The 23,559-nt window shown below is 33.9% G+C and overlaps 5 protein-coding genes across 8 annotated transcripts; 2 read left to right on the top strand and 3 right to left on the bottom strand.

Annotated features, from left to right (window-relative positions):
* Window positions 1-380: 380 nt before the first annotated feature.
* WNK3 (WNK family serine/threonine-protein kinase 3) lies at window positions 381-5,174 on the bottom strand. Of its 3 annotated transcripts, none has more exons than XM_012224581.4 (9): window positions 4,670-5,174; window positions 4,472-4,509; window positions 4,146-4,373; window positions 3,836-4,059; window positions 3,580-3,737; window positions 2,345-2,528; window positions 1,811-1,948; window positions 916-1,702; window positions 381-791 (listed from the first exon to the last, which is right to left on the bottom strand). In XM_012224581.4, the coding sequence occupies exons 1-9, from the start codon at window positions 4,715-4,717 to the stop codon at window positions 752-754; spliced, it is 1,845 nt and encodes a 614-aa protein (XP_012079971.1). In that variant the 5' UTR covers window positions 4,718-5,174; the 3' UTR covers window positions 381-751. The 3 variants fall into 3 exon arrangements, with proteins under 3 accessions (XP_012079971.1, XP_012079969.1, XP_089571775.1); XM_012224579.4 differs by having other exon boundaries at window positions 4,665-5,173; XM_089715649.1 differs by having other exon boundaries at window positions 381-1,702; window positions 4,665-5,173.
* Window positions 5,175-7,508: 2,334 nt separating this feature from the next.
* LOC105640297 (uncharacterized) lies at window positions 7,509-10,385 on the bottom strand. Of its 2 annotated transcripts, none has more exons than XM_012224578.4 (6): window positions 10,249-10,385; window positions 9,921-10,166; window positions 9,335-9,568; window positions 9,143-9,229; window positions 8,864-8,997; window positions 7,509-7,799 (listed from the first exon to the last, which is right to left on the bottom strand). In XM_012224578.4, the coding sequence occupies exons 2-6, from the start codon at window positions 10,140-10,142 to the stop codon at window positions 7,694-7,696; spliced, it is 783 nt and encodes a 260-aa protein (XP_012079968.1). In that variant the 5' UTR covers window positions 10,143-10,166; window positions 10,249-10,385; the 3' UTR covers window positions 7,509-7,693. The 2 variants fall into 2 exon arrangements, with proteins under 2 accessions (XP_012079968.1, XP_020537626.1); XM_020681967.3 differs by having other exon boundaries at window positions 9,921-10,160; window positions 10,249-10,380.
* A 1,987-nt stretch (window positions 10,386-12,372) lies between these two features.
* LOC105640296 (uncharacterized) lies at window positions 12,373-14,022 on the top strand. Its single transcript, XM_089726567.1, has one exon. It carries the CDS (start codon window positions 12,683-12,685, stop codon window positions 13,610-13,612), a length of 930 nt encoding a protein of 309 aa, XP_089582693.1. The 5' UTR covers window positions 12,373-12,682; the 3' UTR covers window positions 13,613-14,022.
* An 828-nt stretch (window positions 14,023-14,850) lies between these two features.
* LOC105640295 (uncharacterized) lies at window positions 14,851-18,327 on the bottom strand. The gene is made up of 9 exons (XM_020681801.3): window positions 17,694-18,327; window positions 16,930-17,606; window positions 16,640-16,848; window positions 16,339-16,419; window positions 16,173-16,259; window positions 15,954-16,086; window positions 15,788-15,859; window positions 15,251-15,400; window positions 14,851-15,170 (listed from the first exon to the last, which is right to left on the bottom strand). The coding sequence occupies exons 1-9, from the start codon at window positions 18,104-18,106 to the stop codon at window positions 15,082-15,084; spliced, it is 1,911 nt and encodes a 636-aa protein (XP_020537460.1). The 5' UTR covers window positions 18,107-18,327; the 3' UTR covers window positions 14,851-15,081.
* Window positions 18,328-21,073: 2,746 nt separating this feature from the next.
* On the top strand, window positions 21,074-22,463 carry LOC105640294 (high-affinity nitrate transporter-like protein). The gene is made up of 2 exons (XM_012224574.4): window positions 21,074-21,667; window positions 21,767-22,463. The coding sequence occupies exons 1-2, from the start codon at window positions 21,538-21,540 to the stop codon at window positions 22,255-22,257; spliced, it is 621 nt and encodes a 206-aa protein (XP_012079964.1). The 5' UTR covers window positions 21,074-21,537; the 3' UTR covers window positions 22,258-22,463.
* Window positions 22,464-23,559: the final 1,096 nt, after the last annotated feature.

The following is a 23,559-nucleotide window of genomic DNA, read 5'->3' as shown; positions in this document are numbered from 1 at the left end:
TTATCAGTTAAGGTCCTTCAATTTTATGAAAGAATGATATCAGAAGAAAGCAAACCACACACATCTTCTTTTACATTTTCTTTCTTTGTATAAAATGAAGCTAACATATAATAATAACATCATATGTGCATTGCCCACAATACTAGCCAATATTATTATTTCTCAGAACTCAACAACCAATTCGTCCAGGTCAAACATGAGAAACCTGTACCATTATTCAGATAAAGCAACAGAAAATCAGACAGCAAGAAAGGGCAAGACTAGCATGCCAAAGATGGTTCAATTTGTTGCATTAATCCAATTTTTATACCATGCCAACCACAAATAAGAATAAGAAAGCAAGCTCTTCTTCAAGAGCACCACAAGTAATGAAAAGCAACTAAAAAGAAGCAACAAGAACACGTATAATTGAAACGAAAGAGTTTGTAAAACATATGTACAAGTATACAGTCCACAAAATTTTTCATCATCTGTACCAAACTGAAAAGGGCAAGCAAGGTGATAAAACTTGTATGTGGATGGCAAGATGAAGGAACACGTGATTCAGAATCACACAAACTTCTTATTGGACCACGCCTCATCTCTGCAGCATGATATGATTAGTTTGAGGTAAAGATTTTGCAGGATCATCTGTTCTTGACTAATTGATCGTGGAATTGTATCTTTGAGCCGACTTTCCCTCCATTGTTTATTGAACTTTAATATCATAGCCATATCATCTCAAATTCACTTTCTAAAGATGCATAGGCTCTCAAGAAATATCCAGTACCATGATCTTCTGCTGCAGAGACCTTCAAATGATCTAAGATATCAGGCCTCATAATTTGTATAAATCAAATTAGAGATACGCAATGGCAGGGCACTTCTAATTCTAAAGGGAGCCCAAATCTGTAAAATGCATAGCTTAGCACTTACGGTGTTCTATAATCAGGCATTTTCGACTTGCACAAATCTAAAACCTGCTGACAAATTTCTGGAGAGACTTCACTGAGAAGGTCAGATATGGCTGCTTCATGCTTCTTTTTCATTTCATCAAGTTCCATCTGCTGCTTTGCCAACAGCTTTTCAAGCTTTTGAGCAAGCATCTTTACATCTGACTCGCTATTCTTTAACATCTTGCAATTGTCCCTCACTTGCGCTTTATTGTCTGCATCTTGGTCCACAGAGGCAATATTTTCATCACCAGATTGCGAGTTACCAGTCTCACTAACTTCTTCCTCTTCTTCCCTGCTATTATGACATAAAATCTCATCCAACTCATCAAGTGAAGAAGTAGATAGATGATCACCCTCATGGTGACTACTTAGCAAAGGCTCATAGGAAAAGAAGTTCGAGTGTCCAAGCTTGTTTGGAGAGCTTCCACTAATGGCCTTGGGTGAATCAGACCAGTACTTTCGACCTGAAGGCAATCTTTCCAATGCAAGACCCACTGTAGAAGGATTTGACTCATTTGCCAATGGTGAATCACCCTTTGTTTCAGAAGTGGAAACTTCAGAGTCTGCAACCTCTGCAGACTTGATATCCTCAGGAAGCTTATGGTTTGCCCAATCTGGAATATGTGACTGGATTTCAGAGTCAATCATTGCGGCAATTGTTGTAACATCTTGATCAGTCAGGTCCAACTCCTCAACCATTTCGCTAGCAACAGCAATTGCTGTATCTACCTCACTATCAAAAGGGAAATGGATATTGCGGATATGACCTGTAAGCAGCAGAAACTTTTGAACTAACAATTTGTGAATAACAATGACTAAGATCTTTCGTTTGTCCGATGGAAGTTGAATAAAACAGAGAGAGAAAGAGAGAGAACCTGTGGAATCAGCTATCCTTAGTTTCAGAAATATTGTGTTAATATCTTTCCTCTGTCCCTGTACAGTGAAATCCCTACTTCGATCAGTTGCAAAATCCTTAATACTTTCAATAACATTGATCTGGTCAGAAGTACCACCTGCAATTCACATGTCAGAATATGAAAGCCAAAAACACAAACTATATTTGTTTTGCCAAAATGGAAGAGGATAAGAAAAGAACTACAAGTTCTATTTTGACGTTTGGTTGACTTGGATATAAGAGAACAAATAATAGGAATTTATACTAGTCAAGGACTTCCATTTCCATCTATGATTAAGAGGAAAGCTAAAGAAAACAATTCAGAAAATCTCTCTGAAGGAACTTCTCTTATAGAAGAAAGCTTTCTTTTTGTGGCATTTATTTTCCGCTTAGTATTATAAATTCACTTTGTTTCCTTGTTTTTTCTTTTTCAAAATTTCTTGCCTTATCTTTATATAAAACAAGTGTAGCATAAAAGTCAATTTCATCGATCTTGAAAACCATTCTAGTTTACCTGAATTATGCAATTTTAGTTGTAGAGAACGACCTACACTTTCATTGTCCTCATCAGATCGAAGAAAAGGATCCATCAAAAGTTCTTTTGCAGACAATCGGTCAGATACTTTCGCAATGCATTTTTCTATAAATGCTTTAACATAAGGATCTTCTACCTTTGCCAATGATGCAGGCTTTATTCCCTACCAAGAAAACAACCAGGATAACAAATGTGTAAAATTATGCAGGGATTGTGTGCATTTGTGTTTGACTTCTTAAGTCATTATTTTAATATGTTCAAATTCTTTATCTAAAATCAATAACAAATTCAATCAGAGAAGACACTCCTTGAAAATAAAAATTCATTGTTGCAAGATTGACAAATGAGCAGAAACTTAATTGATTAGTAGCAACAACAAAAAAAAAAAAAGTTATATAAGAGTTTAAGCTATATCATGCTAACTAAAAGTTATATCTCACACTCTATATGACAAGCGTGTAGAGGGAAGAACATGTACATTTACATACAAAAAATAATAATAATAAAAAAAAAAACTCATGATAAAATATTGTGGAGAACAATTCTCAATTCATAATTTTTAAAACAAACTTAATCAACAAGGTCTGACTACTACTTGTTATTGATCCAATGTTGAACCTATAAGAATAAACAGGATAATTTGCATTGTTCCCCAAAGCCTTACTGCATGTTCATTTGATAACAAAGCCATACTTGGGTTGATTTCTAAATTCTAGGGATGCTGAGGGCATAAAGTAATACCTACAATGTTATGCCATGTGAGAACCAAAGGAAATAAAAAATTCATATTCAATCTTCCATTCAAGAAATATTCATATAACGTATAGCCTCTTCCCTGAGCTAGTTTTCATATGATAGCCTAAAGAAGAAATAAAGTTAAACATTATCACGAAACAGGAAGATAGAGCATCCAAACATCACATAAAGACCTTTCTAATTTATCATGTAAACAGCCTAATGACCTCACATATTCCGTAAAGAATGAAAATATTGAATATCGACTGTTATAATGTAAAAGGTCATAATTTTTAGTAAAAAAAAAAACCACACAACTTAGCGAAGGAGATTATCTACGGGACTTCACAGTTCTTAAGAGTTTCTGAGTATAGCAATATATCAAACTAAATTACTCTAGGACATTGTGTGATAATATTGATTGCATTAGCAGCATATGGATAGAATTTATATTGGGATAAGGATCTCAAAAGCCTTACTGATGTCACTTTCTTGTATATTTGAGCAGCATTGGCACATTCAACATATGGGTAATCAAAAGTCACCAACTCAAGCAAGCACATGCCAAATGCATAAATGTCAACAAGCTCATTGTATTCCTCCTCATAAAGCTCAGGTGCCATAAATTCTGGTGTACCTAAATTCAGATTAAAAATAACACAAAACTGTTTCCATAAGATGAAGCCTTTATAACACTTCAGAAGTCTATGCAAATTTCCTGAGCACTGTCCTCACCAATCACACTGTGAGCTGAACGTGCCTGCTGAAGAATGGCAGCCAAACCCAAGTCACCAATTTTCACCTCACCTTGATTTCCATTAACAAAGATGTTGTCACATTTTAAATCTCTGTGAATAACTGGCGGGTCATGACTGTGAAGATATGAAAGACCTTCTAAAATCTGCCTGGACCATTTTTTAAGTGCTCTCAAATCAACATGCTTATGTTTCCTCCGGTACCTAACTCATGTTTGCAACAAGCTCCTTCAGAAAATTAAGCTTACAATAAAATACAAACTTTATAACATTACGAATCAAAAGCTTACTGCCGCAATGTTCCAGAAGTAAATATCTCGGTGATGAAGTTAATATTCTCATTTTTGGTGTCAACCCACGAATTGTAGAACTTGATAATGTTTTTATGTTTCAAAGTCTTAAGCAAATGAACCTCTGAGTACAGACGCTCCAAATCAACAGCATTGCGCACTAAATCCGACACCTTAACCTGATTCCATGCTACTTCTATTCCCTCCAATTCATCAAATGCTCTGTATCTAAATATCACAAAGATTCAAGGATAAACACACAAGAAACTCTCATTTGTTACTGGTTTTTTTCTCTGTAAACAGAGACCAATTACATTAAAGGATACACTTTTTTAAAAGCACCTCTTCCTAGGACCTCTTTGTACTGCAAAAAAAAAAAAAAAAAAAAAAAAAAAGTAAAATAATAAAGCCGTAGTTGGCCGTAATCAATCTAAACAATATCCATAATCAATATATTAGGGCTGAATTAGAATTATAAATTAACAATAATTTAAAAAAAAAAAAAAAAAGAAAATTTACCCGACCATAGCGACCACTAGGATCAATTTCCACGAACTCAGCATCTGAATCATCAGTTTCTTGCTCTGATGGTGATTCCTGCGACATCTCAAACCCAGTATTGATTCAAATAAAAAACGAAACGCATCAAAATTGAGATTTCAGACAAAAAGGACAGGCATCAAATTTGAGACGTCTGAATCCGGTTTCAGAAAATATTTTTAGGTTCTGGTGTAAAATTGGTAATTGAATATCAATTTCGTTGAATGGATCCGAACCGAACCCGTGACAGTAAACGGCTTCGCGGACTCTAGAAATCCAGGAAATTAATGAGAAAGAGAGAGAAAATTTGCATAGTCAGAGAGAAGCGAGGAGATTAATGGCGATGGCCAAGTCAGAAGACTGTTAGTATCTCACTGTTACGAAGTCTGTAAAGGTGGGATTTGGAGTTACAAGTGAAATTGATGAGATGAGAGAATCAGAAAATCATCCTTTTTCGTCTCCATCAATTTCTCTGCTACTACAATATTATTATTTTATTTTATTATTTATTTATTTATTAAAATTTTTTTAAGAAATTTGATTAAAGATATGCCAAAGTCCATCTATAAACTACAAAACGTGTGTAAATTAAATTAATATTAATATAATATAATATAATTATTTAAAGTGGAAAAGTTAGGAGACGAGACAAATATCACTATCATATAATCCCACTTATTAATTTTTTTAAAAATTGAATAAAACATATTAAAATTAAACTTTCTTTTAGAAATATAAAAATAAATAATGTATTGACCATCAACTATATGATATTAAAAGAATCTTTTATTGGCATATACATAAATTTATTCATATATAATCTTCACAAAAAATTTTATGATGTTTTTAATTTTTATTTTGATTCATTAAACATTTTAACTTATTAAAAATTAAATATATTAAATATTTTATTTAACTTTTCAATTTTATAAAATTATATTGATTAAAGTGTTATAAAATGTACATATTATTCTTCTAAAAGTTGTATTAACCATATGCTAAATTAATATTATATGTATAAAATCTAAAGATCTTGAAATTATTATTTTTAGTATAAAAAGGTCTAAATTTTATTACAAAAAGTGATTTCAGTACGCAAAAAGATCGACTTTAAAGTTTAGAATTCCACCAAAATTTTTTGTCCAAAGTTTAAAGTACATAGAATTTGCAATTCAAAAATTTATCCTTTTTTTCATTATTCTATAATCAATACCAACAGTATTAAATTTTTCAGTTGAGAGGGACTAAAGGCCACCTACAGTTCAAGCCATTTAAGGATAACAGTTGGCAAACAGTTGAATGGTGGAAGATCAAAGGGGCGTGGGCATGTGATGATAGGCACCAAATGTTCATCTTATGCTATTTAATTTTTGGGTCCTTGTTAGAACTTTCTGTCAATTAATGGAAATTACTTTCCCTTTCTCTTGATTTTTCGTGTAAAATATAACTAGAATTAAAATACAACTAAAAAATGAGCCCTTTCCTTATTTATTTATTTATTTTTTTTTGTGATAGTAATTGTTTCAAAGTAAAAAATTTAAAGACCTGATTATATTTTGATTCATTGCCAAGCAATTTCCTCTGCCCATTTTAACATAATAATACTTGAAAGAAAATAAAGAATGGCTTCATTCGTAGATAATTATTGGATGAGGCGTTAATTAGTGTCTTTCTATATTAGCTTTCCTTTGAAGTTCAAACGACATTGGAAATCAAAATCAAGGTTTATCTAAAAATACAAGCATCCCCCTTACATAATAATTGCCAAGAACCACAAAATCCAAAAGAAAATTGATCTATGCACAAGATGTGCGCCATTGAATTTGCAATATTTATCAGATCCAATGGCTAATAAATTTCATGCCGACGAGCTCACAATAAGGTTGCTATTCTCAAATATAATCATGAGAACATGGCACCTTCCACTCCAGCTCACAAACCAACCAGAAGAAGCAATGTAATAAGAAAGAATGAAGTTTGCCTATATATAATCTGTCAAAAGTATTCATATTACATTATCATGCAATCTATAATCTCGTAACATTAAGCAAACAGATGTGCACAGAGATGACTGCTAACTGATGCATCCGCTTAGCATCATGATCAGCAGGAATAAAAGGAGGGCAAGCATACATTAATACAAGTATCAAAGCATCATATAAACTTTGTAATGGACAGAGATCAGTATTCCTCCCTTCCAATTCTAGATCAATTAAGGGTAATAATGTACCAAATAAAATAAAAGGTACTAATTTTTTATCCCTTTAATTCTCATAAGACTGCAGAACAAATTAAATATCATCCACAGTAGCAGATACAGAAAGCAAAGTAAAATGTATTATATTTTACTTAAGTGTTTTGAGCAAAAGCTTCAACCTAAGTCACAACCATGTGAGCATTAAGTACATCCTCCAACTGATACTTCTGAACTTACCCATCCAATCAAAGCTCACCCTCATGTTCTTCACTAAAATGAAGAAATTTAATGAATTATCACCCATTACCTACCATGCAACAGGAAATGAATATAGCCATCCCACTTCTAATCAACAAAAATAGGTCCCTCCAGCCTCATGTTTCTGACTTGCGAGGAATGCCTATATATTGCTTAAAATAATAAATCGGTAATGACAAATTCACATGTAGCTGTTTCTGAGGTATTGAGACCGTCACATTGCACATAGTAGACAAATCCATTCTAAGTTTAATCAAGAAAATCTATAGGTAATTTTAAAGAAACCAAAAGGCAAAATCTGTGCACATGGTATCCTTTACCATGAACGAATAGCTGTAAATATAATTTAAATCTTTTTGCGATTGATGTGCACACAATCAGCAACTTCACATATTTTCCCCTTCATAATTCTAAATTTCTAAAAAAACAACTCACCTGATTAAAAAGAGAAAATGAAATTAGGAAAAGGAAGCCAAATTGTGCTCACTTTTCTGGCCAGGGTGATCTAACCCCACTATCTTTATCACGAAATTGATAATCAAACTTCTGACAACTAGTGTTTCTTAAGTGCGTTCATCTTGTCTCTAAGATAATAAAGCTTGGCCCTCCTCACTTTCTTCTTGTCCAGCACCTTTATTTCCTTTATGTTAGGCGAGTACCTATCAATCACCATTCATTCATTAGGTTATCTTAAGGATGCAAAGTGCACAGTATTCAAGAAAGGTGATAAGTGATAACAAATGGAACTTCTTTTTGAGGGGGAATGACTACGACACAAAACCAATGAAAAACAAGCAAACAAGACAAACTGTCGATCCCCATTACTATCTTCACAGCCTTGCTAGGTTGCATATTATCACTTTGATTTTATTGAATTATTAAGATAGTGCCAAACACCCTGCCATTTTACCTAATTCAAGCAAAGCTTTACTTCCAATATTTAGATGGTAAAGATAAATGGTTCCTAATTGAATCAAAGTTCTGTTGTGAGGTGGTTGTAAAAGAGAACAGGAATGGCTTTTGGTTAATTTAGTCTAATATATTTCATTTCATTTTTAAACTTCAAGGAAGATGCTGGCTACTCATCTGTCTCTATGAATAGAGAGTTCTAAAGGAATATGTTGCCTATGTCTTTGTTCATGGTAAATTTTACCTTTAATTATTTCTCATATTATCATATCTATATTAAGGCAAAAAAGGACTTGTACACCACAAACTCAATCTACGAAAGTGAATACTCAATCTGTCACACTATTTCAGCTTTATTAAAATCCAACAATTATAGGCATTGACAGGTGAATTACTATAAATAACTGAATATAAGCAAATGTAGATAAGCAGAAATTTTATAAACTATATCTATACGCACCATTGGTCCTTAACTGATTAAAATACTCGTGTTTGTAAGTTATCTTTGTAAAAGATACATAGCAAACATCCCTAACATGAGAAAGACTTTCTTCCTAAATTAGCTCTATTTGCATACATATAGATAATAATATCCTCCTCTGAGCCATGTGTTAAAATTGAGACAAACTTTCATGAACTTCACACATTTCTCAATCAATTAAATGCATCCATATATTATCTTAACTTCACAAAGCAAGATGTGCTTGAATTGTAAATAGTAAATTTTCCTGTTTAAAATAGCAATTAAAGAATAAATTGATATAAATTGATCCATAATTGGTTCAAAAGGATCAAGGCATTCAATAATACTTACAGAGGGTAGAGAGATTCAACTCCAACCCCAGCCACTATCCTCCTCAATCTAAATGTAGTATTTAATCCAGCATTGCGTCTAGCTATTACTATGCCCTTAACAATTGAAACACGTCTCTTATTCTCAGGTACTTCCTGGTCATCTCAAGATCAACAAGGAATAAATCATATCAATGCCATTAAAAAAAAATAGCAACCCCCCCATCCCCACCTGCCACAAGGGTCTCCCTGCCATTAACAACAAAACAATCATATTTTTTCCCAACAAAAAAAGCTATACCACTTTAAGTTGCACAATGTAGCCAGGTTTTATATCAGGTATCTCCCTCTCTGCCCTTACTTCCTGCACTGCTTCCTTGTCCAGAATCTGCGAATAATGACATGAATATCATCAATAGCTATAAAGATGAAGAACTAAAATCTGCTAGATTTGTACACTTCATTTGAATAATAGGAACAAAAGGATGCATACCTGCATTATATTCCTGGCAGTTTTATCAAGTCTCTTAAATTTGATGCGGGGGGTTATATCTATGTTGGGTTCTGAATGAACTTTTGAAGCAGATTCTACAGAATTTCCCGCTGTTGTCATGGTCCTACTGGGGAATGAAGGTCCTACTTCCGTCCATAAAGACATATTAAGCTTAGGATTTGTGCCATTGCCGTTGAACAATGTCAATGTATCCCTACGAGAACTAAATTTTGGCTGCCAAAGGAATTTAAAAGTGGTTCCATTTAATAAACTTTTCTAGAAAAATGGGGTTTTTCTTTCACATAATTACCAACAATGCAATATTTTTGAAGCCCATCATTAATACAATCCACGTTAACAAAGTAAACTACTATCTTCCACTTCAATAACAAAGTAAAGTTTTCAACAACCAGTCACAAAATAAAATTTCAAAAGGAAGTAAGCATAGTTGAAAGAAAATGCCAACAATTCAATGCATAGCCGTCAGCAGTTAATTAAGCACAATGGATTCATGAACTTCTCCCCTAACTTGTTTAAAAATCAAGATAAAATAAAACACCCAAAAAGAGCTGAAGAAAGAACATACTAAAGTGACGGGAGGACGAGAAGCGAACTGATGAAAATACCGGAAGAGATTATTCTTCGAAGCAGGAACTCCATCTTGAAGCGGAGAATCAGAGTGTGACAAGGTTAATCCATTAACATTACTAGTACTAATTGCATAGGAAGCCCTAGAGGATTTGACATGAGCAGTATTTGAGCAGTTAAGTGTTTGCCTCCGAATCAAACTCCCACAGAAAGACTGCATTTCTTTTCTATAACTAGTCTGCAACTGCAAAAAATAAGAATTACACTGGGCGTTGCCGAGAAAACGAGAGAAAGTATATAGGAAAATGAATCCGAAACAATCTTACAGTGTAAAATGTTCCTTTTGAGCGAAGATAGCGCCTTCTCAGATTGGAATCAAAAACCCTTTGCTTGCTGAAGCTTCCGATTGAATTGGGGGTTTATGATCGAATCTAGGCTTACGGACCAAAATGCCCTCAATCCTGAGTTTCTTCGTAAACCCAAATCCTTTTATGGGCTTCGTTAAGGTCCACTGGGCCCGCTATATAAAATCAATAAATGAAATGAAGGTCAATTTTGCGGATCTAGAACTGGACCTAAAAATTTTCATTTGTTAAAAATAAATAAATGCAAAATTAAATCTATCTTGCAATATTATGTATTACGATAAAATATTTATTGAAATTAAATAAAATGAACAAAACTACTGATATTTTGTGTTTGGAAATAGACGTGCAACTATGAAATTCTTTTACAAACAGAATTTATTCCAAAAAACAATCAAAAGGAAAGGACTAAACGCATATACCTTTTATTATCAATGCCTTCTTCCTCTTTTGATGGATATTAGTTGTTCTCCATTGTCTGTGTTTGATGAACTTTTATTTGGTGATCAGTCAAAATAAATAAATAATAATAAATTCATTTCGGATACTTGACACCTAAAGCAAAGCAATTATGTAAATAAATAAATAAATAAGACATATTTGCTAAAGCACGAGCGACTTTATTCGCTTACCTCCGAATCCATTAAATATTAACATTGTTGATATTAAATTTTTTAGAACAATAATAGATAGATATAGATGTGTTTTCGAATAAACTTTTTTTTTATTTTTTTCTTCAAAAAATATATGCACATTTCCTTATTTATTACATTTGGTTGAGGTACATATAGAATGACCTTGGTTTTAGTCCCTTTACGTTTTACATTAATTGTTTTGACTATCAACTGGTTTATTACTATATTTTTTATTTTTTTGAATATGAAATAATATTTTTTTACTTAACGGTCCATAAAATCTGACTATTCCTCCAAAATCAAATAGATATCGCTCAAGGAATATGCGCATTTTTGCAAGTGATGAGTATATACAGTTACACTTACACCTATCACAGCTAAACTATCAAAATAGAATAAATCATGATTCCATCATATCTATCATCTCTTTTGTTTTTCACTTTCTTCGTGCAATCATAAAACAAGAACATTCAACAGCAAACCAAAACTGACTGCTGTTTAAGGGTAAGGGACCACCTTTGACAATTTATTAAAGAGAAATTTATATTTAGTATTATAAATTTCAAAACGAAATTAATTTTATATTCAAAAAAGTGTGCGAAATATTCACAATAAATAATTAAAAAAAGGATATTAATAGTCAAAATTAATATTACTACAACAAGGAGAAATAAAAGTTTGGAGATCCAATAAATTCAAAATTAAAAGATTCTTTGAATTAATTATTGTACTGATAGAGTGGGTACATTTTGACTATGTCATTAGGTTTTACTCAAATTGCATAGCTGCTAAAGATTGCTGATGCTAAAATTCTTTAATTAGTATACTTGATAATTTTAGTCATCATTCCATCTCTATCTTCAAAATAGAAAAGAACTCAATTTAGGAAAATTTTCCTGTGTACCCAAAAGTGGAGTTGGACAAGATCTGCAACAGCAGCCGTTGATTCCTCAGATTTTTGTTTCATTTGCTCAAGTTGGATAAGACCTGCTGCTACTGCCACTTCCTAGATTATTTCTTTCATTTTCTACACGTAGAAGTTAAAGGGGTAGATTTTATTTTCTCAAAGTTAATCAAACTGTATTAAAAATTTTCTGATCTCTCATTGGAAAACCAACTTCTTGATGATTAAGTTTAAAAAAGAAAAGTTTTGACTGAGCTGTTTTACTCATCCAAGAACTCTACTGTGCACGTAGAAATCTATACACCAAATCTGGTGAAAAATGGCATTATCTGCTTTTAACCATGCATAGAAATAAGTATTTTACTATTTTAATTATAGAATAAACAAAACTACTACATCGGATTCAATAAAGTTGTATTGTTCAATTAATTTAAAAGAAAAAACAAGAAACAATTATATAATTATTAATTAAGGTCAAAAAGAAAACAAAATTATCAAATACTAAATACAGGTAAGAGATTAAATTATATAATTTGAATATAAAATGAAAGAAGGTATCTTCTTCATTCAACCTTCACTCACTCTCACTCACTGCCATCTATTTTCCACTTGGAAATGATTTCTTTATTGCCATTAATGCTGCCAAGAACACCTCTGGCAGCATCTGTGACTCTACAACACACCTTGTGATAAGCCTCTCTTTCTCTGTCTGTCTATATCTCTCTCTTCTCTTATACAAGTAACTTCTCTCCAATTGATCAGTTATTCTCATTCTTTTCATTTTCTTGGTCTATTGAATTAAACTAGGCCGAACCCATTACTCGGAAGTTCATTTCAAGAAATATTCATTAAAGCCATGCAAGATCACCATCCAATTGGAATTCCTGCTTGTTTCACATCAGTCGAGAAGTTAACAGATGATCCTGCGACTATAACCAGGTCAGGGCAGAGTGTGTTCATGTCTGTTTATCGTACAAAGATTGCAGATCAGTGTCGTCTCATAACAATAACATGGTGCAAGAATCTGTTGCTTCATGGCCTATCAGTATCAGTAGAAGGTCCGGAAGGAGAAAATCAGTATACTTGCAAAGTGGAGCTAAAGCCTTGGTATTTTTGGAGGAAACAAGGGTCAAAGCGTTTTATAGTTGATGGAAAAGCTGTGGATATTTTTTGGGACCTAAAAGCTGCAAAATTTAATGGAGAAACCGAGCCGAACTCAGAATATTACGTTGCTGTTGTTTGTGATGAAGAAGTTGTTTTACTTCTTGGTGATCTAAAGAAAGATGCGTACAGGAAAACTGGGAGTAGGCCTGCTCTTATTGATCCGATTTTGGTTTCAAGAAAAGAGCATATATTTGGAAAGAAGAAATTTTCTACAAGAATTAAGTTTCATGAGAAAGGAAGGCTTCATGAGATCTCAATCGAGTGCAAAAACAGAACTCCTAATAGTAATTCTGGTAATGGGATTGAGCCAGAATTGGAGATAAGAATTGATGGGCATTTAGCAATTCATGTTAAGCATCTGCAATGGAAGTTTAGAGGTAATCAGGCTTTCAATCTTAATAAATTAAGAGTAGAAGTTTATTGGGATGTTCATGATTGGCTATTTAGTCCAGGTCTGAGGCATGCTTTATTCATCTTTAAGCCAATATTATTAACATCATCTCGTTCATCACCATCAACACCATTATCATCACAGATAGGAAGTTCTAGTTCATTAGAAGGAGTTAATGGTGGTGGCTCATCTGATTTTTGCTTGTTTCTTTATGCTTGGAAAGTTGAATGAGAAGAATAAGCAGTACTACCAGTAGCAGAAGAAGGAAATAGCAAGCAAGTTTAGTCACCACCAGCAACTAAAAGGAATAAAATTGTAGAAGGAAATGTAAGATGTTGATGATGTTATGGGCCAGCTTTAGGGGTGGTGAGGATACAGATTGGGGAATGAGAGAGAGACGGATGATTAGGATGAGAAAGGAACTAGGACCCACAAGAGAGGTTGAGAGTTAGTTACAGCTGGGTTGAACAAGTGGGCATAACTGGACAAGACAGATTGTATCACATATAACATGTCCAATAATTTCACTTCTCTAGAGGCATCCCCAATTCTCAATCTCCATCTGTTTTTCAATTTCTTTTTTTTATTCTTCTCTTTTGATCTGGTCTTGAAATATGAGAAATCAGTACTTTCGCATTGTATCTAAATCTACAATACATATATATATATATATATATATATATATATGGATGGTTTCTAAATTTTATATGCAGAAAAAATCTTGACAAGGTTACTGAATGTCTGTATCCAGCAAATTAAACAATACTGTAGTGCATGTGAGATGATTAGTAAAGGGGAGGATTTTAGGGTAGGCTGTTGGTGATGGGAATCACTAATATTGCAAAATTTATCATGTGTAATGCACATGTTTATGGGTTTTCTCATGATCCTTTTGAACTTGCTTTTACTTTTCTATTGCATGTTCTTTTTGTGGAAATTAGATCCTAGGGTCAATGGCCTTAAAAGTATAAACTTTTCTGAAATAGGTATAGATTAAATGGGATTTCTTCTCTTTTCAGGTCTGCAATTTTAGCAAATCTACTTTCTCCTTTATCTACTGTCAATTCTATACACTAAGTAGTCATTAGTATTGCCATTACTTTTAATATTCTACAACCAAACCAAAGGTTTCTTTAATAAAAATGGACAGAGTGTACATCATAGGATGCCATATTTTAGGTCAAAGGCATAGTAATTAGCTGTGGAAATATAATAGGGTTTGGTATTCCAACCATAAAACAAATATGAACCAAAACATAATATTTAGTCATTTTAACAAATCATTAAAAAGGTGATGTTTACCTGCCAAAAGAACACAGTTTTGAATAATTGTGCAAATTAATTTGCAGGAAGAAACAAATATATTATCCGGAGAAATAGAAGAAACTAATTCTTTCCTGTGCAAAACAACAGTCTTTTTCTTATCTAAATTTTTCTCATCAATGAATATGGATAAGCATTAGCTGATGTTATTGATGAGTAACTAAATAGTACTTTTCAATGTTACTATCTGATATTCTGATACAAAAATAATAATAACAGTAAAATAGACAAAGCAGCCATGACTGTGACCTTATGATGTTTGGCTATTTCAATCCTGCAAAGAATAATTCTCTAGTCTTGTAAAAATTACTAAGGTTCTTACTACATTGGAATCTACAATAAAATAAATAAAAAAGATTGATGCAGACATTTTGTCATTATTTTCCAAAACCAAACCATTTTGCCAGGAAGAATTTATTCTTTCCGCGAGAGGCATCAGGGGCTGCTCGTGCTCGTGCTGGTATGGCTGCAGGATGAATTTTCAATTTCAACATTCGACATTGTAAATGCATTTCTGTTTTTATACAAAAATAAATCAATCAGTACCTTGTTTTGGTGTTTCCTTGTCAGCTTTTGCATTTTTCGCATCCTTAGAGTTATTATTTGCATTTCGTACTGTAGCTTCATTGTGAGGGACTGAAGTCGACTTCCTCTCTGCTCCCTTGTGCTCCATATGAGCCGAGCTGTCTAAACTACCTGTTATCCACAGTAATGAGTGTATGCACAATGTACTCTTTCCAAGTGGAAAAGAAAGTTGCAAGGGGCTATTGATTATATAATTCACAATAAAGAGATACGAGATAGAGTGATTGAATTGAGTTTTAAGAAGAACGTTTTTAACTTTCACATTCCCCAAAATTGGAAGTTCATTTCATTTATTAAAATACTATTTACCACTACTCAAAAAGTGTTGTCCTCCCTACAATAGGCTATTGCATATCTATTAATACATCCAACTCCTACAAAGAAGACAAAAGGAAAAGAGACAAATTGCATAGGTTGCTCCTAATCCTCGTAACTTACTCTAATGATTGATCAATCAATCGCTCTAACTACCACAAAGAGAAAGTTAAAGCAGCTTACCTTCACTAGGAGGCTTTCCATAGTTATACCTCAAGGCTTCAAAGAAAGAGCTCTCTCTTTGATCTTGCATTACTGAGTAAAGGAAAAACGAGAGAAATTAAAGCAGATAATAAGATAAATTATAAATCCAAATTTTTCTGATGGTTAGAAGAAGCAAAAGACTTACATTGATCGAAAAGATAATTTCGGTAATTAGGGGCAGAGCCAACTAGTAGAAGCTGAACTGCCTCTGCATCTCTTGTCATTGAAGATTTAGTAAATGCATCCAAATTTTGTGTATCTAACAGGATACCTGCTAGCTGCAAGATAAACAGCTGTTTAGAGTCTCAAGCATGAAAAGCCAGTCACTTTTCAACCGTGTACATTTGCTTTTTATGTAATTTACCAAAAGTTTTTTGAGCACTGGGGTTTGAAGCAGATCATAGGCATCTTCACAGTAATTATCTGTAAGAACAGTGCATTGGGATCCAACCTGTGAAGAAAATGGAAGGTACTAAGTTGAATATTCAGATGTAATATAAATTTACTATTTATTATATTAGAAAACTGACCTTACTGTCAGTTTTGAGGATGTCTTGGCCAACAGCAAGGATAGTTAATTTCCCCGCCATAATTAGACTCTCCAAATCCACCTGAACCCAAATTAAACTCACAAGGTGAGCAAAATTATAGGTAATTAACCTCATAAGATTGAAATTTTTATGATACTCAAGAAAATAACCACTCTAATCATGGATAATATTAATTTGATTAGTTGCAGATCCAATTTCATTCCCTAATCAAATTAATCCGATAGCAATTAAAATTAGTCCAAGATTCGACAATGGTTACCAATGGCATAATTTGAGGTACCTCATCAGCAAATAGCAATGAGATAGTATCAAGGCCAACATGCTGGAAAATCCAAGCAGCCTGCCTTTGCTTCCACATTTTTCCTCTCCTTACGTTCATCACAGGCACCACTACAAACCCATCTCTACTATCGCTCTCCCTTTTATTCTTCATGAAACTATTTTCCAACAGCCATGCATAGCATATCGCCGCTATCATTGAACTTGTGCCTGCATAAGTGATGATGTTTTAATAAGAACATGATATTGAATTACTTAAATTCAAAACGTCGAACACCTGTCACACTTAACTGTTTGAAGGGCCAGAAAGGATAACTTTAGCCTTAGAATCAATTTCCCCATTCAAGATCTTTTCAATCTTGATTCTTTGCTCCTTAAGGAACCCATTAAGACTAACGCCTTTCTCTCCCTCCTCTTCCTTCTGCCATCCATTTACATTAACCTTTGGTCCAGTGATTTTCTCAACAGAGCAAGTAGACCTCGCGATAGACCTCCTATGAGCTGACTCGACAAGATTCTTGGGCGGAGACAAAGGTTGACTCTCGGGTTGGGAACATGTTGACCATGATATTGATCTCCGATGGGCTGACTCAATGAGATTCTTTGGTGGAGAGAGCAATTGAGCGTCTGCTGGTAATGGAGCTGGCTTGAAAGTTCTACGTGGTAAGGGGACTGGCACTCCTTGGGGAGAAGGTGGTGGAGGTGGGTCAGTTTGAAAGCGGGACTTGCGATAAGTTGATGGCCGAGGTGGCACAGTTAAAGCCATTGGATCAGTGGAGGCGGAGGAGGGAGGTTGGTCATCGGGATTAGAGGGTTTGAGGATGTTAGAAAACCACTGATGAACCTGAGATGCAGGAGATGGTTCTGTGGGAGAGCTGGGAAAGCTTTCTAGAGTTTCTGATTTATTGCGACTGTGTTTTGCTGATTTTATTAGTATTTCTCCACTGAAGCCTTCTGCTGCTCTATACCTGTAAAGAAAAGACTAAAATTTTGTTCATTTTCTTGCACCAATAAAATTTAATATAAGTGCAAATCAAAATGTCATATGCATGTACCTTCTAGCAGACCTGGAGAGAGGATCCCTCCTGTCAAGTACTGAAGACGTTTTCCTGCCGGCTGCTGCAAATCTCGGTGATCCAACGAGCCTGGAAGGGGAGTCACACCGCAAAGTTGATGATGCTACCATGCGTCTGGCCTCTTCTATCCACTCCTGTGTTAACCTGCTACTGTTACTTCTCACACTGTCATCAAAACTTTCTTCTTCGTCGTCGTCATTGTCAAAACGACTTCCAGTCAAGTTGTATGTTTCTTTATTATCATTGTTGACAGTCCCAAAGAACATGTCATTCATGAAATCAGTGAGGTCTGGTGCATGTTGGGTTTTGGTCATCGGTTTTTGAGACTCTACTACCTTCTTTTGAAGGATTATAGACCCTTTAGGTGATTCTCTGGTCAATCTCCTATCCATCTATGGCAAAGAGAAGAGGTGCTTGATTTATGTTTCAATCAAGAAAATAAGAGGTGTTTAATATACATTAGCATATACATATCTGTTTTGTTTCTAAATTATATTATTTCACAATTGCATTGAGAATATCATCATGAGAAGAATGTTAGCCGGCGTTCGCTTATTGTGTCTTTTTCCTTAGCTGGGTTCTCGCGTTGTCTTTTCTACAATTTGCTACTATTAGCAACACTTGCTTCCAATTTTAAAATAACTATGCAATAGGAGGCATTTACCATATATCAAAGGAAAATTTGCAACTTGTAAATTATATATAACCATTGCTAATATCATCAAGGTGAAGATGAAACGCAGTTTATTATTTGTAAATATGAATTTTTATTGAAACACAGGGTGTAGACAAGTTTTATGAAAATGAATTAATCATTGCGCGTGTTCTGACCATTTAAGGGTCCTGTCGTCCAACGACAAAGCGTTTACTTTAGAACAAATGAAACCAGACCTGTCGCGGCCCATCATCACAAACAGCATATCGTTATGATCATTCATGAGTCATGAGTCATGACCCGCGCGCCACCATTGTCTACTGTCGCTTAACGACAGCCTGTACTGTTTGGGAACAAATTAGAAACAAATGCCGTCACCTATAATGGGAAGTCGTTCATTCAGAAAAAGTTCTCCGTTTTACTATATGACATGTCGTTTCATAAAAAACATGAATAAATATATCAATAGCAAGGGTGGAGCCAAGATTTATAAGAGGGCAGGCAAAATAGTTGTAGTTTTTGAGATTTAGCGAGGGGGCAATATCAGATTCAGCTCCCAACATTATCAAACATCAAGGTTAAAAAAATTGGAGTTAGGCATAGGCTATTCCACACCCCAAACAGAGGAGTTATGGAACCTGCCTACCATGACTACTTACTGATAATTTATTCCCTTAAACAATAAACTTGAGATATATCAGTAAAAATATTCTATCCTTTATGTAAAAGGGGAGAAAGAAAACATAATTTGAAAGATTTTAGCAGGGAACGTTCTGGTCAAGGCCAAATCCAAGAACCGCATTGCACTTTTTCTGCAGCAGAATAAAGATATCTCCACCGCAATCTGGAGCCTTGCAACTGGGAGGAGCAGCTTCTGCTGCTGGTCCTGCTTTATAACCATAATTTATTGTTTTCTGGATCATGATATGGCTCGCAGCGCAATTCCTGACGCAATGGCAAGTTACTAATACTCCGAAAAGCTCTACGGTCTTTTTGATGGCTTTAAGGCCTGCACAACATTTAGGAGACGGTACGCCGATCAAGAAGCCGAGACGAATTACATCGCTACAGTAGTGAAGATTTTCGCTAATGGGCGTGCATAATGGATCTCTATCTCCTTTGCTTCCTGTCACCATCACTAGCAGGACGAGGACGACGAGGATCAATGGCTTGCCTGACTCCATTTCCTTTTGCTTTTTTGCCTTATTGCTTTATTTATGGTTTCTTTTTTCTTTCGCCTGAGGCATGAACAAATATAGGAGATTAGACAAAATTCATGCTGATGTGTAAGTCAGCATGAATAGAGTCGGCTACGATGTGGTCCTCAGATTTTGAGAAAGGTGAACCAAATTAATTTTATGTATTTGGTATGGCAGTATGTGCAAGTCAAATTATTTTTTTTGGATAGGTTTGGTCAATAATTACAATTCTATTTTTTTAATTAGTATATAAAATTTAATACGTTATTTAAAAAGTGATATTGTAAAAATTAAATATCCTGTAATATTTAAATATTTCATCATTTACAATTAATAAATTGTTATTGTTTAATCTCTCCTTTTTATTATTAAATCACTATTTAGTTTTTTACTTAAACAGAAAAATGACATTTTCTTAATGCAGGACTAAATAGTCTAATGAAATTAAAACTCAAGGACTAACTAGTGAATCTACCAAATAAGAATGATGAAATTATAAGTAAGACTAAATTTATTTCTGGAGTTGATAGCTGGGCCTTAATGGCCTCTCTCTCTCTCTTTAATGAAACAGATGCTAGCATAGTGTCGGGTCCAAAAGTTATTGGGCCTAGCCTGTCCCACCTTTTGCTTAGTTGGTTATTTTTCTCTCTGTTCTATCTCCTCTTTTTCTTACAAAACTTTTATTTTTTTTATTTAAAAAAAATTAATCACTTCAAGTTAAACATTAAAAAAAAAAAAAAAAAAAAAAGTGTTAGTTGGGCAGTAGGTTGGATCTCTGAAAGCACATTTTGCTGATAGGATCAAAAAGCCTGAGAACAAGAATTCTGCCTCCTGGTTATATATTAAAAAAAAAAAAATACAATACAATCTTTGTAGTTTATAAACTACAATTAGTCCATCTTTATCTTTTAAAAAATAGATTAAAATTTTTTTATAATTTGCTTCCGTGAGACTATGAAGTTCTTCTGTTTAATTTTTACACTTTTTCCGTTAGGTATTTTATGAAATGACAAAAAATATCCATTTTATTTTAAAAAATATAGGGACGAATTAGTTGCATTTTTCAAATCATAGGGATTGCTTTTTTTTTTTTTTTCGGTATAATATTTTAGCACCTTTTATTTGATCTCTACGTTTTTTGTTGACTTAACGAAGAAGATGCAAATATTGGATAAAATGACGTAATAGTATAACAAAAGCAAAATATAAGGATAAATTAGTATATTTAAAAAAAAAACAGAGACGAACTAGTTGTACTTTATAAATTACATTGATTGTACTATAATATTTTGTAAAAAAATTTTAAAATAACTTTTTGAAATTTCAGATTATTGTCTAAACTACTTCAACATCTCTTACATCTCAAGCGCGGCTATTTAGTTATTAATCAATAGCTCCTTGTTCAAAATAACTGTATGCATTGTAGCTCCTACCAAGTCTTTTTATTTTACTAATTTGTTTCCGTACTTGTACTTTTGTTTTCATACGCGACTTTGATGCCCTTTCTATTATTGTATTCTATATAATTTTGTTTGTCTATGGCTTTTCCTTGATTGTGTGGCCTCAGCTTCGTTCCCAATTCCCGGCCTCCTCCATTTCTTTACTCTTTGAGCTGCACTAGGGGACAAAACAAGAATGATTTCCAAATTGCCACACCAAAATCATTCAATTAACTAAAATCCCAAACACATCCTTCCATTTATTCCAAATCCCCTACCCTTTCTTTATGCTTAAGGGCCAAATCCTTTGAATTGAAATGATTTCATTTTCATTTACTTTATAATAATCTCTGCAAAGTTTCAATATTTGCCACTAAGCAATTTGGGCCCGTTGACTCTTTCTGCTTCTTATTTTTCTCTCAGACCGTACATATATAAAAACCAGCTGAAGCCCCCACCTTCCCATCATCTCTTCCTCTTAACTTTTCCAAACCTTTTGGTGATCTTGGCTCAATCTCAAATTAGCATTAATGGCTCCACGTGGTCTTTTCTTGGCTTCAATTCTTCTCTTTGCCTTCTTTGGATCCTCTTATGGGGTTATTCACTTTTCTTCCCTGCAAAAAACTCTTCTGGTTACTGCTTCACCATCTCCAGGACAAGGTAATTAAACGTTTTTTTTTATCTCTCTATTTAATCCTTTTGTTAGTCCAGAGATCATCTTTTTTGGTCAATTAAGTATTTGTTTAATAAAATTTGCAGTTCTTAAAGCTGGTGTCGATAACATCACCGTAACCTGGGGACTAAACCAGAGTCTTCCAGCTGGGACTGACTCAGCCTACAAGACGATCAAGATCAAGCTGTGTTACGCGCCCGTAAGCCAAAAGGATCGCGCCTGGAGAAAAACCGAGGATAACCTATCCAAGGACAAGACTTGCCAAGTCAAGATTGTTACTAAGCCTTACAGCTCTGCGAATAAGAACAACTCTTTTACATGGACAGTCGAGCGAGACGTACCCACTGCCACGTACTTCGTACGCGCCTATGCTTTCAACGCTAATGAACAAGAGGTGGCTTATGGTCAGACCACTGACGTTCATAAAACCACTAATTTCTTTGACATCCAAGCAATCACCGGCCGCCACGCGTCCCTCGATATTGCCTCGGTTTGCTTTAGCGTCTTCTCTGTTGTGGCCTTGTTTGGATTCTTCTATATCGAAAAGAGAAAGGCTAAGAAGACTGAAGGAAAATGAAGAGCTGTTCCATACCCACTTGATAGAGTGTTTTAGGATTTTCATATTTACTAACTTGTTTGCGGTAAATGGTAATGTGGGCTTTGTTTTTATTGGTTATGTTAAAATTAGTAGTTCAATATGGAAGAATAAATCAATAGGGATGCTGAAATTACAATCTTCCTTCTTTGTCTTAAAGAAAGTGAAACAAAAATTACTTTCACTTATATTGTATAAATGTTCAACAGCAATGGTATTTTTATACTCAAAATATATACTTTTGAATTGTTAAAAGGAAGGCATCATTTGTTATCAAATAAATCTCAAGGTCATGACTTAAAGAAAAATGTATTCATAATTTTATTTTAATTTCAAAGCAAATGGTAGTTTTTTCTTTGTATAGGCAAGACGATATCCTTTTGTTTCTCATTCACAACCAGTAAAAAATTTTATTTGTATTTTCGCTTACGTGGCACAGCACGAGCACGAAAAATTCAACTTGAAACCTGATAGATGATTTCATGTCAAGTTGGTATAATATTGTATTAGATACTTTCTCTGCAATACTCAAAACCATGTGATGTAAGCGAAATATTCTAATTTGAAGTATCTCAAAAGTCAAGATCTATAAACAAATTTAGATGAGCTGTGATAGCCATTGACTTTCAGTTCGATTACTAGTATAATATATTGACTTGGATATGCACGGCATCTCACTCAGATTAATATAATTTCAGGACAAATAAAATAGAGCAATCCTTAACATGAAACTAATAGGATAATACAGATAATTAACATCCACCTTCAGATTCAATCAATGAACCATCAGTGACATTAGCAAAAAGATTCAATTAATATGTTTGTGATTTGTCCAATATACTGAGGATCATGATGATAGCATTAGAAAGTAATGATGGATTAACATCTATCAGATCCACTTTAGCATGGTAAATGAAATACCCACGGGTCACACCTGAAAACCACAGCAACTGGCACAGGTTGTTGAATATGGGAATGCTGGAATTATAATCTTTCTTTCTTATTTAAGAGAAAATTAGAGAAAAATGATCTTATCTATCCACGATTAATCAAATGTTCAGTAAAAATAATTTTATAGACTTCAAATTACGCAAGTAAAAAATTTCAAATGCAATGTATCTTAATCACCTACTGCACTGCGCATAATAAATAAATAAATAAATAAATAAATAAGATGACGGATCCATTGACTTCCAACTTCTTTTAATGTATTGGCCGCGAAAGAACCTAATATGATCCCAAAACCATCATGCTTAATATACTTTTGAGATAAGGCATTATGCG

The sequence above is a fragment of the Jatropha curcas genome, chromosome 10, assembly GCF_041381405.1.
Source record: "Jatropha curcas cultivar XTBG-Jc1 chromosome 10, XTBG_Jcur_1.0, whole genome shotgun sequence".
NCBI lineage: Eukaryota > Viridiplantae > Streptophyta > Magnoliopsida > Malpighiales > Euphorbiaceae > Jatropha > Jatropha curcas.
This window is presented reverse-complemented; position numbering and strand designations above follow the sequence as displayed.